Source organism: Nelusetta ayraudi, unplaced genomic scaffold (assembly GCF_046127955.1).
Source record: "Nelusetta ayraudi isolate G7.1 ecotype Tasmania unplaced genomic scaffold, CSIRO-AGI_Nayr_v1 ptg000089l, whole genome shotgun sequence".
Classification (NCBI taxonomy): domain Eukaryota; kingdom Metazoa; phylum Chordata; class Actinopteri; order Tetraodontiformes; family Monacanthidae; genus Nelusetta; species Nelusetta ayraudi.
The window spans coordinates 120,179-132,898 of NW_027466139.1; the positions used below are offsets into that span (position 1 = coordinate 120,179).

The 12,720-nt window shown below is 47.7% G+C and overlaps 1 protein-coding gene across 1 annotated transcript; it reads left to right on the forward strand.

Moving 5' to 3' along the window:
* Positions 1-1,665: 1,665 nt before the first annotated feature.
* On the forward strand, positions 1,666-12,228 carry ttc27 (tetratricopeptide repeat domain 27). Its single transcript, XM_076046146.1, has 20 exons — positions 1,666-1,904; positions 2,933-3,116; positions 3,843-3,966; positions 4,513-4,647; positions 4,992-5,094; positions 5,316-5,471; positions 5,820-5,983; positions 6,066-6,178; positions 6,625-6,691; positions 6,818-6,931; positions 7,095-7,190; positions 7,288-7,410; positions 7,983-8,210; positions 8,478-8,576; positions 8,907-8,959; positions 9,073-9,238; positions 10,177-10,374; positions 10,940-11,051; positions 11,476-11,576; positions 11,741-12,228. Exons 1-20 carry the CDS (start codon positions 1,814-1,816, stop codon positions 11,864-11,866), a joined length of 2,553 nt encoding a protein of 850 aa, XP_075902261.1. The 5' UTR covers positions 1,666-1,813; the 3' UTR covers positions 11,867-12,228.
* The last annotated feature ends 492 nt before the right edge of the window (positions 12,229-12,720 follow it).

The following is a 12,720-nucleotide window of genomic DNA, read 5'->3' on the forward strand; positions in this document are numbered from 1 at the left end:
GGTTGTGGGACTCTGGTGTGCTAAACACACTTTGCTGTCAGGTCGGTCTTGGATTTCCTGGTTTTCTACCTTTCCTGAATTCCTGTCTTGGCCAAATTATTGGCAGTTACTGGACCATTGGAATCTTGTATGAAGACAAGACATTCACATGAGGCTAATGGGCAGGACGTGCATTGGCCCTTGGTGTGAGTGCTGGTTGTTTGTCCATATGTGGCCCTGCTTGAACTGGCCACATGTCCAGGATGTAACCTGCCATCACTTCTAGACAGCAGCTGGGATCGGCTGCAGCAGCCCTGCTCCTCGGTGCAGGAGTAACTGGACAGAAAATGGATGGGGTTTTAAAATGTGATGCACCAATGCAAGGTGGGTTAAGCACAAACACACAACAAATGTTGCACAAATAAGACGCCAATGTCTGAATCTGTACTTCTGGTTGCACAGAATACTGCAAATCTATATTTATTTGAACGATTTTTGTGTTTTAAGATTATTCCAACAGTAAAGATGATTTGTGTTTACATTGCAAATGTGCAGTGTTGAGGGGTAAGGTGAGGTTTTCCAGGCCAGGCGAACAAACAAAACTCAAAGTGAGAACCTTGTGGAAACTAAACACAACATGGTTTGAGCGGGGAAAAAAGCCCAGGAAACTTCCAAAGAGGCTGAGCCGACTTTGAGGTGCTTTGAAAAATCGGGCTTTAGAGGCAAGAAATTGGCCACATTTATCAACTAAATCCAGTTAATTGGTTGGGGCTGACGATCGAGTGGGTAATTACTCGAGGCTTTTAGTAACTACTCCGCTTGATTCACGAGGAGAGAGGAAGCACCAGGAGCAGTTTGTCAGAATAGGAGGAGCCGAACACAAAACACACACTCAAACTGTGCAGCTCTTTGTGCAACCATGAAGTGTTTTAGAAATATATAAAGTGCATGGGTCACAACAGTAGCCACGAGGCACAGGCCTGGTCAAGCACTTTGCCTTTGGATCTTCGGTTGCGTTGCAGAGTCTGATGTTGTGAAGAAGCTGATCTAGAAATGAATGAAGACTTTGTTCATGTTTTAATGCTCATATGTACCCAATTCAAACTACGAGTATGACTACTGTGTATCTGGCCTTCTGAGGAGCAATGGGCAGTCAGAGAGTATTCAACAATGCGTTTGGGTGAGGCTACTGACCAACTAATGTATAATATGGTTTATGTTTGTTTTGTTTTTAACTGTGAACATTGTCTCTATAGAGTTGCGGAAGGTGGAAAGATTAATTTATTATATTATTCTTGTATGCAATGGAAATTACATTTATATGAGAAATGGAAACTGTCAACTCCACATTAAAAAAATACATCCGATCAAATGTATGTATACAGTAAGCCAGATCATATCAAATTCATCTCAGGGAACTGAAAGGTAGTAAACCACTTGTAAACCAGTTGTGTCAATAAAGTTTTCCTTTTAATTTATTTACACGAATCATATGAAATCATAGACAAAATACGTATACGTAAAATAACGTTTTAAGAACAAAGTTGCAAAAATAAAAATAAAATAATTTTAAAAAAATCTTTAAAGTCAAATTAATCACGAAAGGCTCAACTTTTCACTGACGCTGACGAGTGGGTAAAAAAGTTGCTTCCGTGTTTGCGCAGTAGCGGCTGGTCGGTTTCCCATAATGCAACGCTCGTGTGTCATGGCAGCGCGCTGATGCTAACTTGCACGCATGTGTGGATTGAAGAACTAGAGGCAGCTCGTCGTGTCGCGACTCTTCATCTTCTTGGGTTAAAGTCGGTTGGTTGACAGAAGCCAGAGGTTCTCCGTCATGACGCTGGAGGTGGAGGTCGCCGTCCTGCGAGGGTTCCTCACTGCCAGCGAGGAGAACACCTGGAGGCAGAGCATCGATAGCACCGCAGGTGAGCAGCGGGGAGTCATACAGCCACCTGGCGCCTGGAAGAGAAAGAGAGAGAGAGAGAGAGGAAGAGAGAGAGAGAGAGAGAGAGAGGGAGGGAGGGAGAGTTTCTTAAAGGATGTATATACTTCACATGGACAAGCTAAAGTTCAACTCCGCTCTATTTAGCTCTCCAGTAACGCAACAACATTCTGATTGGTGCTGTTAAGGCAACATGTGACTAACCTGGCAGTTGAGTCACTATAACCTGGTTGAACCAGAGGCTCTCTGTTCATGTTGAGGTGATGTTTGTGTGATTTGATGAGAATGAACTTGTGATGTGATATTATTAAAAATAATATATATATATATATATATATATATATATATATATATATATATATATATATATATATATATATATATACATATATATGTATATGTATATATATATATATATATATATATATATATATATATATATATATATACATATATATATGTATATGTATATGTATATATATTTTTTACTATTGCAGTTACAAGGTACACAGAAAGCAGCGTGTGTGAAATAGTAACATACTGAAATGTGTACATTTAAAGGTCCACTGTGTAAATTTGGTTGAATTTATTATTTTTATATTGGTAAAAGCTCCATATATAGCCCATAAATAAACAAAAGTGGATACTCGCAGTACAATAAAAGTAGTTTGGTTTTCCTACACATAGATTGGTATGAGAATCCATAGATCAATAATGGTCCCAGTGCTCCCAGTTAGCTGACATCTTGCACCAGCATATTTCTAAGGAAACCTGGTGTGGGCAATCCAGCTGCCTGACGCTTGTATCTTCAAATAAACCAACAAAGAAGAAAGTGAACGAGGTATCCAGGTTTAGGTTCTGCAGGGCACTGTAGTTCACTGGCAAGCTCAGGAGAGGGAGGGTACGGAGTCCCTAGGCCTAGAGCACGCATGGGCAAACTACAGCCCGGGGCCCACATCTCCTGTCAATGTGTTGATCAGCTGTTTCTGATGTGTGTGTGTGTGTCTCCAGAGGCCTGCTCCTTGCTGGTGTCCCTGCTGGAGGGAGACTATACTGCAGTCCTGCACAACCCCACCGTGTTGGAGCTGCTGAGAGGTGATGGCAGCTGCCAGCAAGGGGAGCACATCGAGGCTTACCTGGAGAGGAGGCTCCGCCTCTACCTGACGGAGGGAACTGCTGCTGACCAAACTAACAGGTGAGACATCACGAGTCGGATACTCGTAGGTCGTAGGTATCAAACTCTGGCCCGCAGGCCAAATCTGGGCCACAGTGTCCTTAAATTTGGCCCATTTCAATATTTTTTTATTTGAAATTGTATGCAGCATTATTATTATTATTATTATTATTACAGATGTGGTGGCTTCAGCAGAGATTCCTCAACAGCTTCCTCCATTTACCACCTCACTATGACATGAATTATTAATTTTAATAAGGACAGCTTAACATCACACTTCTGCTCCCGGGGGAGAACTTCCAGGAGTCAACGATGAAGACAGCCGTTATTGCTCCTCCTCCTCCTCCTCCTCCAGTCTCTTCGTTATGATTGGCTCTTTTTCAATCCCAGTCCTCCCATCACTTTCTTCCTCAGAATAACAGAGAGGCAGCAAAGCATGTCGTCGCCACCTGCTGGTTATTTTTAATGGATGGAGACATGCATGGAATTATTGAAAGGTCCAGTTTGTAAAGATTTTTGAAGGAAGCCCTGTATTTTAGCACAAGACCCTTATTGGTCTACATATATTCTCATATATATTGCATATGTTGTATTTTAAGGGTAGGAAAACCAAATAACTTCTATTGTACTGCAAATATACACTTTTATTAATGCATTTATGGCAGTATATCAAGATTTTATGGAAAATGAAAATCACAAATCTGTCTCTCCCTCTCCCTACCCCCCCCTCACCATCCCACCCCACAGGCAGCTGGTTGTGATGGCGCTGGCTGCTGCTTGCCTCCACCTCTTTGCTCAGAGTAACTGGACCGGTCCTTCGCTGCAGATCCTCCACTCTGACCTCCTTCCTGCGGCTCTGCTCTCCTCACAGGTTCCACCACTTTATGTTGTCCCCTCCATTTATTCATTGTGTGCACGTGCAGTGTCTGCGCATGCGTTAAAAACATGACCGCGCAGTGTTGCAGTGCAGTCATGCACCTCACTGGCACCTGCTTTGATCTCCGCTCGTCGTGCATCGCAGGAACTCCACAGAGCTTTTTTTTATGTGATATTATCATAAATACGGTATTGTCATAAATAAATGTTATTTTATTTATTTGAACTTATTCATGTCACGCCATTATTCCATAGCATGGTTTGAAAACAAACACTCAGGGATTTTTTTTTTAAAGCAAGTAAACTCAAAAAGACATGAGGTGCTATATGTGTATGTATGTATGTATGTATGGATGTATGTACATGTATGTGCATATAGATACAGTGTTGGGGGAAAAAGGAGAAGAAAAACTCTCTGACAATAATTGGGACTAAGCAAAAAGGCTGTCAAAAAAAACCTTCACATTAAAAGATGTTTAAAAACCCTGAGAGATGTTTGCATTGCTGCCTGTAGAAGGTGAGTGTGTGTTTTATTTTGAAGGGGGAGCTGGAGGCGGTGCACGGCAGCCTGCTGCTGGATGGGGAGTCGGTGTACAGCCTGGTGTCCAACCCTCTGCTGCTGCTGCTGGCCAGGGTCATTCTAGCCCAGTGCTGCGACCACATGAGCGACCTGCAGGTGAGGCAGCGTCTTCACACCTGGGCCGTCCATACTGGAAGAAAGGTCCTTTTCAACCAGAGCACTGGTGTGGTGCAGCTGGCAGGACCTCGTCAGTTCCCACCTGTTGGTGGCAGCGTTGCCAAATAGATGCTGTGTGTGTACGCACACGGAATATTTTGCATGCATTTTTTTTTTTTCCAACTACTGTCTGTATAAAGAATGATGCCCCTCCTCCCCCATGTATGGCTGTCTTGCCTCATGCTAATATGTATCTTGAGACGTGACAGTGTGGTGTGAGAATTCTGGATCTTGTTGAATATCAAACAGTTTTCTTATTGTACCTGTCTTTGCCACTGCTGCAGTTGCTGCCCTGGTGGACCCTCCGCTACATCAGCCTCCACCAGCAGATCCTGGAGGCCTGCTCTTCCCAGCTCCTCGCTTTAGCGCGCAGCAGCATAGACAAAGGTCCGTCGGCACCACTATGTGGAGCACGTGTTTGTTCTCATCGTATTGTTCTGTTGTGTTCTCCATTGATATTTGCCTTTGATTTCTGAACAGCCCAGGATAGATGCAGACGATGAATGACGTTTGCACGGTTGAAATGTCTCTCGTTTGCCTTGGGAACTGCATTGTGGGTGTTTATTCATTCATGAATCAATCTTTCTCTCTCCCCCCCCCCAACCCAGTGCAAAGCCACCCCGTCCTGTCAGCGCAGAGGAGCCTCGGTGTTCACTTCCACCTGGAGTGCACCTACATCAGCCTGGAGTACTATGACTACCAGCCTGCCAAGGAGCACATCCAGAGGGCCCAGAAGCTGTGTGGCCTCAACATCAACATGACTGGTGGGTGGAGGGAGGGGGAGGAGAGAGAGAGAGGGAGGATGGAGGGAGGGAGGAGTGAGGAGGGATGAGAAATAAAAAGTTTCTCTCTTTCTCTCTGTCTCAGTCTCTCTTTCTGTCTCTCTCTCTCTCTCTCTCTCTCCCTCTCTCTCTTTCTCTCTGTCTCAGTCTCTCTGTCTCTCTCCGTCTCTGTCTCTGTCTCTGTCTCTCTCTCTGTCTCTCTCTCTCTCTCTCTCTTCCCCCTCAAACAAATGTGTTACATTGCTGTGTTTGTCAGTGAAAGGATGGATGAGAACTGGTAGTTGGCTGCCAGTGTCTGTGCGTGTGGGCTGAACTCTGCTTGTACTCCAGGTGCTCTGGGGAAGCGGACCCGCTTCCAGCAGAACTACCTGCCTCAGCTCCTCCTGGAGGTGAAGAGGGAGCCCAGGACGGAGGAGGAGGAGAAGGAGAAGAAGGAGGAGAGCAGCAGTGAGGAGGACAGTCCCACAGCAACACCTGCTGCCAGCCTACCCAAGGTGCACTCTGCTGCTGGTTGGTTCTCTGTTTTCATTGGTTCACTGCCGCAGTGTGATTGCTGACTCCTGGTCTCCGACGCAGGACCACAACCTGAGCGACGACACCGTGCTGGATCGGATCAACCTGGCCGATCCAGAGGAGTACCAGCTGCCAGACCTCAGGGCAGAGGAGCAGGCCCTCATCCTCGGCATCTGGTAGGGTTAGGGTTAGTTGTTAGTTAGTTGATAGAAATATCTTTTTTTTTTAAAAAAAACAATCATATACAGTTGCTCCATTGATGGCAAAAACAATGAATGATGATAGTGATGCTTAAGAACTAAATGTTTGGATTGGTATGAAAATATAATCCAGGTGGTTACAGTAAATAGTAAAGTTTCCACCCACTGGAAATAAATCATGCCATCTAGTGGCTAACAAGGGAAAGTGCATGAAGGAGACCGAGCACTCGGACCTTTGAAACTAAAATTGAGATCGTGAGGTTGACGCAGGGTTTTTGAAGGTAAGCTGAGTGAGGAGCAACCAAACCAGAACTCTGTCAAATATTTCAGTCTTGTTGGTGTCAGCAGTCAGTGTTGAGGTGTCAGGTGTCTCCTTTGATCTCGTGCGGTGCAACTCTGACTGACTGACTGATGTCTTGCAGCACCGACTTCCGAAAGAACAACCCTGTTCACAAGCTGACAGAGGAGGAGCTTCTGGCCTTCACCTGTGTGAGTTGCTGGGGTTTTTCAACCAGTGGTGTGATGTCAGTGGGATCAAAGTGGGGGAAATCAATCTCATTCATATTGAAAATACCTCAGATGACCTTGAGTAACCATCACCACGTTGTCTTGCAGTGTCTGCTGTCGCAGCCCAAGTTCTGGGGTGTGCACGTGGCAGCGCTGTGCCTGAGAACCAAGCTGGAGAAGGGCAGCTTCCGCCGGGTGGAAAGAGCCATGATGCAAATGCAGGTGAGATGATTGTGAGGCTCACTCTCACCTTCTGAGGTGGAGGAGACCTGGAGTCCCTCCACCTGCAGGTGGAGGAGGCCTGGAGGTGGAGGGACTCCATCTTCATGGTGGTGGTGCTTCCAGGCTCTTCATCTCCCTTCTCTTCCTCCTCTTCCTCCTCCAGACCATCGTCGACCACTTTGACTCTCAGAAGTGTTCGGTGTCAGAGCGCCTCAAGCTCTTCTACTGCAGCGGCGCCCCCACCAGGTGGATTGTGCAGGTGACGACAAACACTGAGTCAACGAGACGCCGCCTTCAAATCCTCTTTATTGAATGAACCAGATGCCATGCTGACACCCCCCCCTGCCCCCTAACAGAAACAGCTGGCCGCCATCATGATCAGCCTGGGCTGTGTGAGTTCAGCTCTGCTCATCTATGAGCAGCTGGAGCTGTGGGAGGACGCAGTCGTCTGCCTGGAGCGGCTGGGCCAGCACGGCAAGGTCAGTCTGCACACGGAGCTGTGGCTCCGCCTCCCAGCAGCCCATGCACTTGTTGTCATAACACAATTTCTTCTGGCACCCTTGTGTAAAATAGTGCAATGCAAAGAATTTTTTTTTTTTTTTGCCAAAATCAATGCAGGTACAAAACAAATTGCTTTCACACTTTCACATTTTCTGACATTTCAGTGACTCCAGTTCAGACGCAGTGACTGCTGCTTTGTTGTAACAAACACAATAGTGAACTTTAACCTTTAACCTCTGAAACTTTAGCCCTTCTATTTCTTTAGCTTTGAAGCCTTATTTCATAACCGATGCGTTCAATGTGAATCACTTTGTTCAAAGTGTAATTCCACAGTCGGCCTCATGGCTCCCTGGTTGCTTGCCAGGCTTTCTCCACACCTCCATCGGCATCAGCTGTCATCAGACTTGAAAGACGAATATGAATTTGTGATTCCAGCCACCAGAAGCAGCTGCGTCTGCCTCACAGCAGCTGGTCGCTGTCCCTCAGTGTGGCTCCTTGACTCCTTCCCTCCCTCCTTCCGTCCTTTCTCCCCTCCCTCCTTCAACCCCAGGCGGAGGAGATCGTGCGCAGGGAGCTGCAGAAGAAGGAGACGCCCACTCTGTACTGCCTGCTGGGAGACATCCTGAGGGAGCAGCGGTACTACGACCAGGCGTGGGCGCTGTCGGGCCAGCGCAGTGCCAGGGCCATGCGCTCCAAGGCCCTGCTGCACCTCCACAAGAAGGAGTTCCAGGAGGGCGTCGACTGCTTTGAGAAGTCCCTGCACATCAACGCCATGCAGGTAGTAGGCACACTGGAATAATGGGCCAATATGTCTTAACATCAGAAGGCTCGTAGCAGGGCCAATCAGAAGGCTTGTAGCAGGGCCAATCAGAAGGCTTGTAGCAGGTTCTTTACAGTAGGCTGAGGAGACAGGAAGTGGGACAGATGTTATGGTCTCAGTTTAACTTGGAATCGTGTGTGTGTGTGTGTGTGTGTGTGTGTGTGTGTGTGTGTGTGTGTGTGTGTGTGTGTGTGTGTGTGTGTGTGTGTGTGTGTGTGTGTTTAGATCGGTGTGTGGTTCTCCCTGGGTTGTGCCTACTTTGCTCTGGAGGGCTACGAGGGGGCCGCCAAGGCTTTCCGGCGCTGCGTCACCCTGGAGCCAGATGTGAGTGCCAGGAGTGTCCACCACTGAAACATCAACCTTAAAAAAAAAAAAAAAAAAATGCCGTTGGATGGAGATGATTTTTTTTTTCTTTTCTTTCAAACATGCAAATTTGACACGTTTTTTTTTTTAAAAATTGCTTTAACATTTAAACGATTGCTTCACATAAAATGATATAGAAAGGAAATATAAGTAGGCAAAATGAATATAACCTCTATAGCTACATTCACCTGCCCTCAGACAGACAGACAGACAGACAGACAGACAGACAGACATGTACATAAGCATGTCCCTCCTCCACTGACTCTGCTGCCTCTGCTGCCCTCCTCTCAGAATGCAGAGGCCTGGAGCAACCTGGCCACAGCCCACATTCGTCTGAAGCAGAAGTAAGTGTGAGAGCTGTGTGTCTGGCAGCGGTGTGTCTGACCCTGACCCTTCACAGAGGTTGCATTGACAGACAGAGTCAGTCGTGTACCAACCTGGTGTCTTGTGTCGGCAGGGAGAAGGGCTTCCGGACCCTGCAGGAAGCCCTCAGGTGTAACTTTGAGCAGTGGCAGATCTGGGAGAACTTCATCGTGGTGTGCGTTGACATTGGAGAGTTTTCCGAGGCCATGAGAGCCTACCATCGTCTCCTCGACCTCAGGGAAAACTACAAAGACGTCCAGGTAAACAGTGTTTGTCTATGTTCAGGTGTTTGGGAGGAAAACAAACGCACAGAATTTATTCATTCATTTGTTTTTTTACCTTTTGTGAATGACATCCGCTTACCTGAACACAGCCTGAGAGTGATATAGTTACCATTATATTATTGTTGGTATTGGTATTATTGTAGTTGCTGTTGACACTGTTGAATACCTCAGCAAGCTCAGTTCAGAAATCCCACAACTTTACTTTCAGAGCCTTTAATGGGAATTCTCTGTGAAAGCAGGAGCCAGCAGATCCCATTGAAATCTTCCCACAGTCCTCAGAATAGCGAGGTAGCATTTAGCATCAATGGTTCCACTTTGTCAGTGGTTGCCGTCAACACAGCAGCCTGGTGTGTCAGTCAGAAGGGTCACGGTGAATTCCAGTCTCATGGGAGTCTGCAGGGACTGGACCCACTGGGACTACTGGACCCACTGGGACTACTGGGACTAATGAGCTCAGGGCAGCCGGGTGGACTTCAGAGGGGCTGAGCGTCATGTGACTCAACTTGTTAGTGTGTGGAGTTCAAGTGGATGCAAAGTGTAGCAGGGAACAAACAAACGGGCCCGGTTCTGACATGAGTTCTTAGTGTTTAATATTTTAAGTATTTTCTGCTTCCTGCTCCTTTTTCAACACTATTGAGAGGATCAACGATTGCATTCTTTTGTCATTGTTGTGTTTTTTTTTGTGTTATTTACTGTGGCTTTCATGAATTGTGGCGTTTTGTTTTATTTTGAAGTTCAAAATAAAGATTTTCATTTCATTACATTCATCACCCTCAAGCTAAGAAGCAGTTCTTCTCTTTTCTCCTTGCTTTTATGTGCATCCTACACACACACACACACACACACACACACAGAGCCGTCACTCTTCCTGTTTCTAATCCGCCTTGCTCCGTGTTCTCACTGTGTGTGTGTAGATCCTGCAGATTCTGGTCCACGCCGTGGTGGAGGACCTGAGCGACAGCCACGGCGACGCAGCTCGGCGCCTGCAGTCCAAGCTGAGGGAGCTGTTTGGGAGGGTCACTTCCCGCCACAGCAGCGATGCAGAGATATGGCAGCAGTACGCAAAGCTCTACGGAGACGGACGCAGCGACAACCCCGAGGACAACGACAAGGTCAGCGGACGAGCAGCCAGTCACCTCCTGCAGGCCTGCAGGGCCGTTGTTGAAGCTGTTGCCTTAATGCTGAGGTCGTGTTGTGTCTGAGAGAGGTCGTCGTCCGATGACTGAAAGATGACGTTGGAGTTAGAGCAGTACTTGGAGAGTCCACTAGAGGGGCACTGTGAGCGTTTTCCCTTCAAATTGGAGCAGTGTTTAAGACGATCACCAAGTCTTGAGGTTGAGATTGACCTTCATTCAAACAAGTTGTCAGTGGGAACACTGTTATTAGTTATTGGTTATCAGTGGAGCTTTCTCAGCCAAACCTCCGTCTGCCGTCGGTGAGTTCTGCCTGAGACGCTCAATTAAAGCCCGATTCCTTCTGATCTGTGTGCAGCTGATAAGACTGTTTAGACTGAAGCCAGCGCTGCCTGCTCCAGTCTGGACACTGAGACAAACAATTAGACTGAAACAGCCACAAAAGTCCAACGTTAACCGCTGATTGTTGGGCCGAGTGCGTTTGAACCCTGCTGCCTGCTTGGTTGAACCCAGCAGCTGCTTCCCTTTCAACTGTGTTGTCCAGGCGCTGCAGTTCCTGTCCAAGGCCCACCGCTGCCTGGTGCAGGCTGGAGGCTGGGAGAAGGACCCTGCTCTCTTCAAGGAGGTGCTCAAGAAGGCCCTGGACATGGGTGAAGGTACGACAAGCACCCGGTGTCCCAGCCAACTGATGATGATGATGATGGTGATGGTGATGACGGCGCTCCTTTATCTCCATGCTTCCTTCGCTGGAGCGGTGAAATAATAAACTGTGGCTGAGGCGTCCGTGGGGGGGGGGGGTTTATCTTCCCGCTTCCTCCTCTCGGAAAAAGGAGACGAGGCTCTGGGAGGCTTTGCTGGTGTGACTCACTGTGTGTGTGTGTGTGTGTGTGTGTGTGTGTGTGTGTGTGTGTGTGTGTGTGTGTGTGTGTGTGTGTGTGTGTGTGTGTGTGTGTGTGTGTGTGTGTGTGTGTGTGTGTGTGTGTGTGTGTGTGTGTGTGTGTGTGTGTGTGGTGACTGGCTGGCTGGCTCTCTGGCCATGCAGGACTCCTGAACCTCCTCCTGTTTTTTTTTTTTTTTCAGTGACCGTCAGCTGCAGTCAGAAGAAGAGCAACCCGGCAGAAGCTCTGCAGACGGCGTCGGCCACCAGGCTCAGCCTCAGGAGCCTGGTGACCAAAGCCAAGGTAGCACCGGCCCGTCACTGCTGAGTACTTTGGTGGAGTGTGATGATACGCCTGGAGGAAGCCTTGCAGAACGAGGCTTCTCCCTCACAGTCGGCTGTCACCCACCAGCTTGGAACCTCTGCTCTGTTTGAATGTTTGATCTTTGATCTCCTTTGTCTGCGCAGCAACTGCACACCGACGTGGCCACGGGTCAGATCCACGCCGACCTGCAGGGTGAAGTTGCCTCCGTGGAGCGTGTGATCGCCGAGCTCCAGGAGCTGGGCGCGGGCCTGCGGCAGCAGTCGCTCTGATCTCCACTGGGGGGGGGTTGGGGGAGGAGCCTCAGCGCTCAGCCTCCAAAGGCCCCGAGAGGAACTGCACGGATGGAAATTAAAAGGTTGTTTCCATGTCTCCGACCGTCCTCGGAAGAATCAGGATGATATGGACCAGTTAACCCACCGCCGTCATGTGACTCACACCCCAGTTTGGATCTGCCACCGAGGCAGAAGTCCAATACACACCGGTCCTGTTGAAACAAGGCAGTGAATTCTCTCTCTGTTCCTGTTACAAACACTGACTTCAAGAACACTTTATCACTCTGACTGCCGTGGCTTTGTTTTCAATGGAATCATGTTGTTGTTATTGTCAATACCTGCTACACATATTCATACACACAATCATGTTTTTTTTTTGTTTTTTTTAATCTGCTTTCAGTGAGGCAGCTCACACTCCACTGCGTGTGTGACGGCCCATTTTTCTCACGTTTCCCCGCCAAAAATGTTTTGTCTTATTTTCGAGCTGCACGTTGGTGGAGAAGCACAGCAGTTGTCCTCAGTGTCAGTGTGAACAGTGTGAAGAGTGTGAAGGCCAGCAGCAGCAGCAGCAGCAGCAGCAGCAGCCAGAAGTGGATCAGGAGTCAAAGTGTCCTGCTGTCGGTTGACCCGAGCGTTCGTCTATCAGAAAACTCAAACATTACCAACTTTGAATGCTTGTCCTGTATGCAAACTGTCTCATCTGCCCACTTGGAATAATAAAAGCAACCCTTTCAAAGCAGCAGCAGCAGCAGCAGCCGGAGTGAAGACGAGTTGTGTGCAGCGTCTGCAGTTTGGACTGAGCGCTGATGGTCCAAACGTTGTGCTGCTCTTGACTTCCTCTTGTTTGTGTA

Excerpts from the sequence above, each read along its gene's own strand:
- ttc27 (XM_076046146.1), top strand. The coding sequence starts at position 1,814 with ATGACGCTGGAGGTGGAGGTCGCCGTCCTGCGAGGGTTCCTCACTGCC. Across the intron at positions 6,932-7,094 it reads GAGCCATGATGCAAATGCAG|ACCATCGTCGACCACTTTGA; the intron begins GTGAGATGATTG and ends TTCCTCCTCCAG. Across the intron at positions 8,577-8,906 it reads GCGTCACCCTGGAGCCAGAT|AATGCAGAGGCCTGGAGCAA; the intron begins GTGAGTGCCAGG and ends CCCTCCTCTCAG.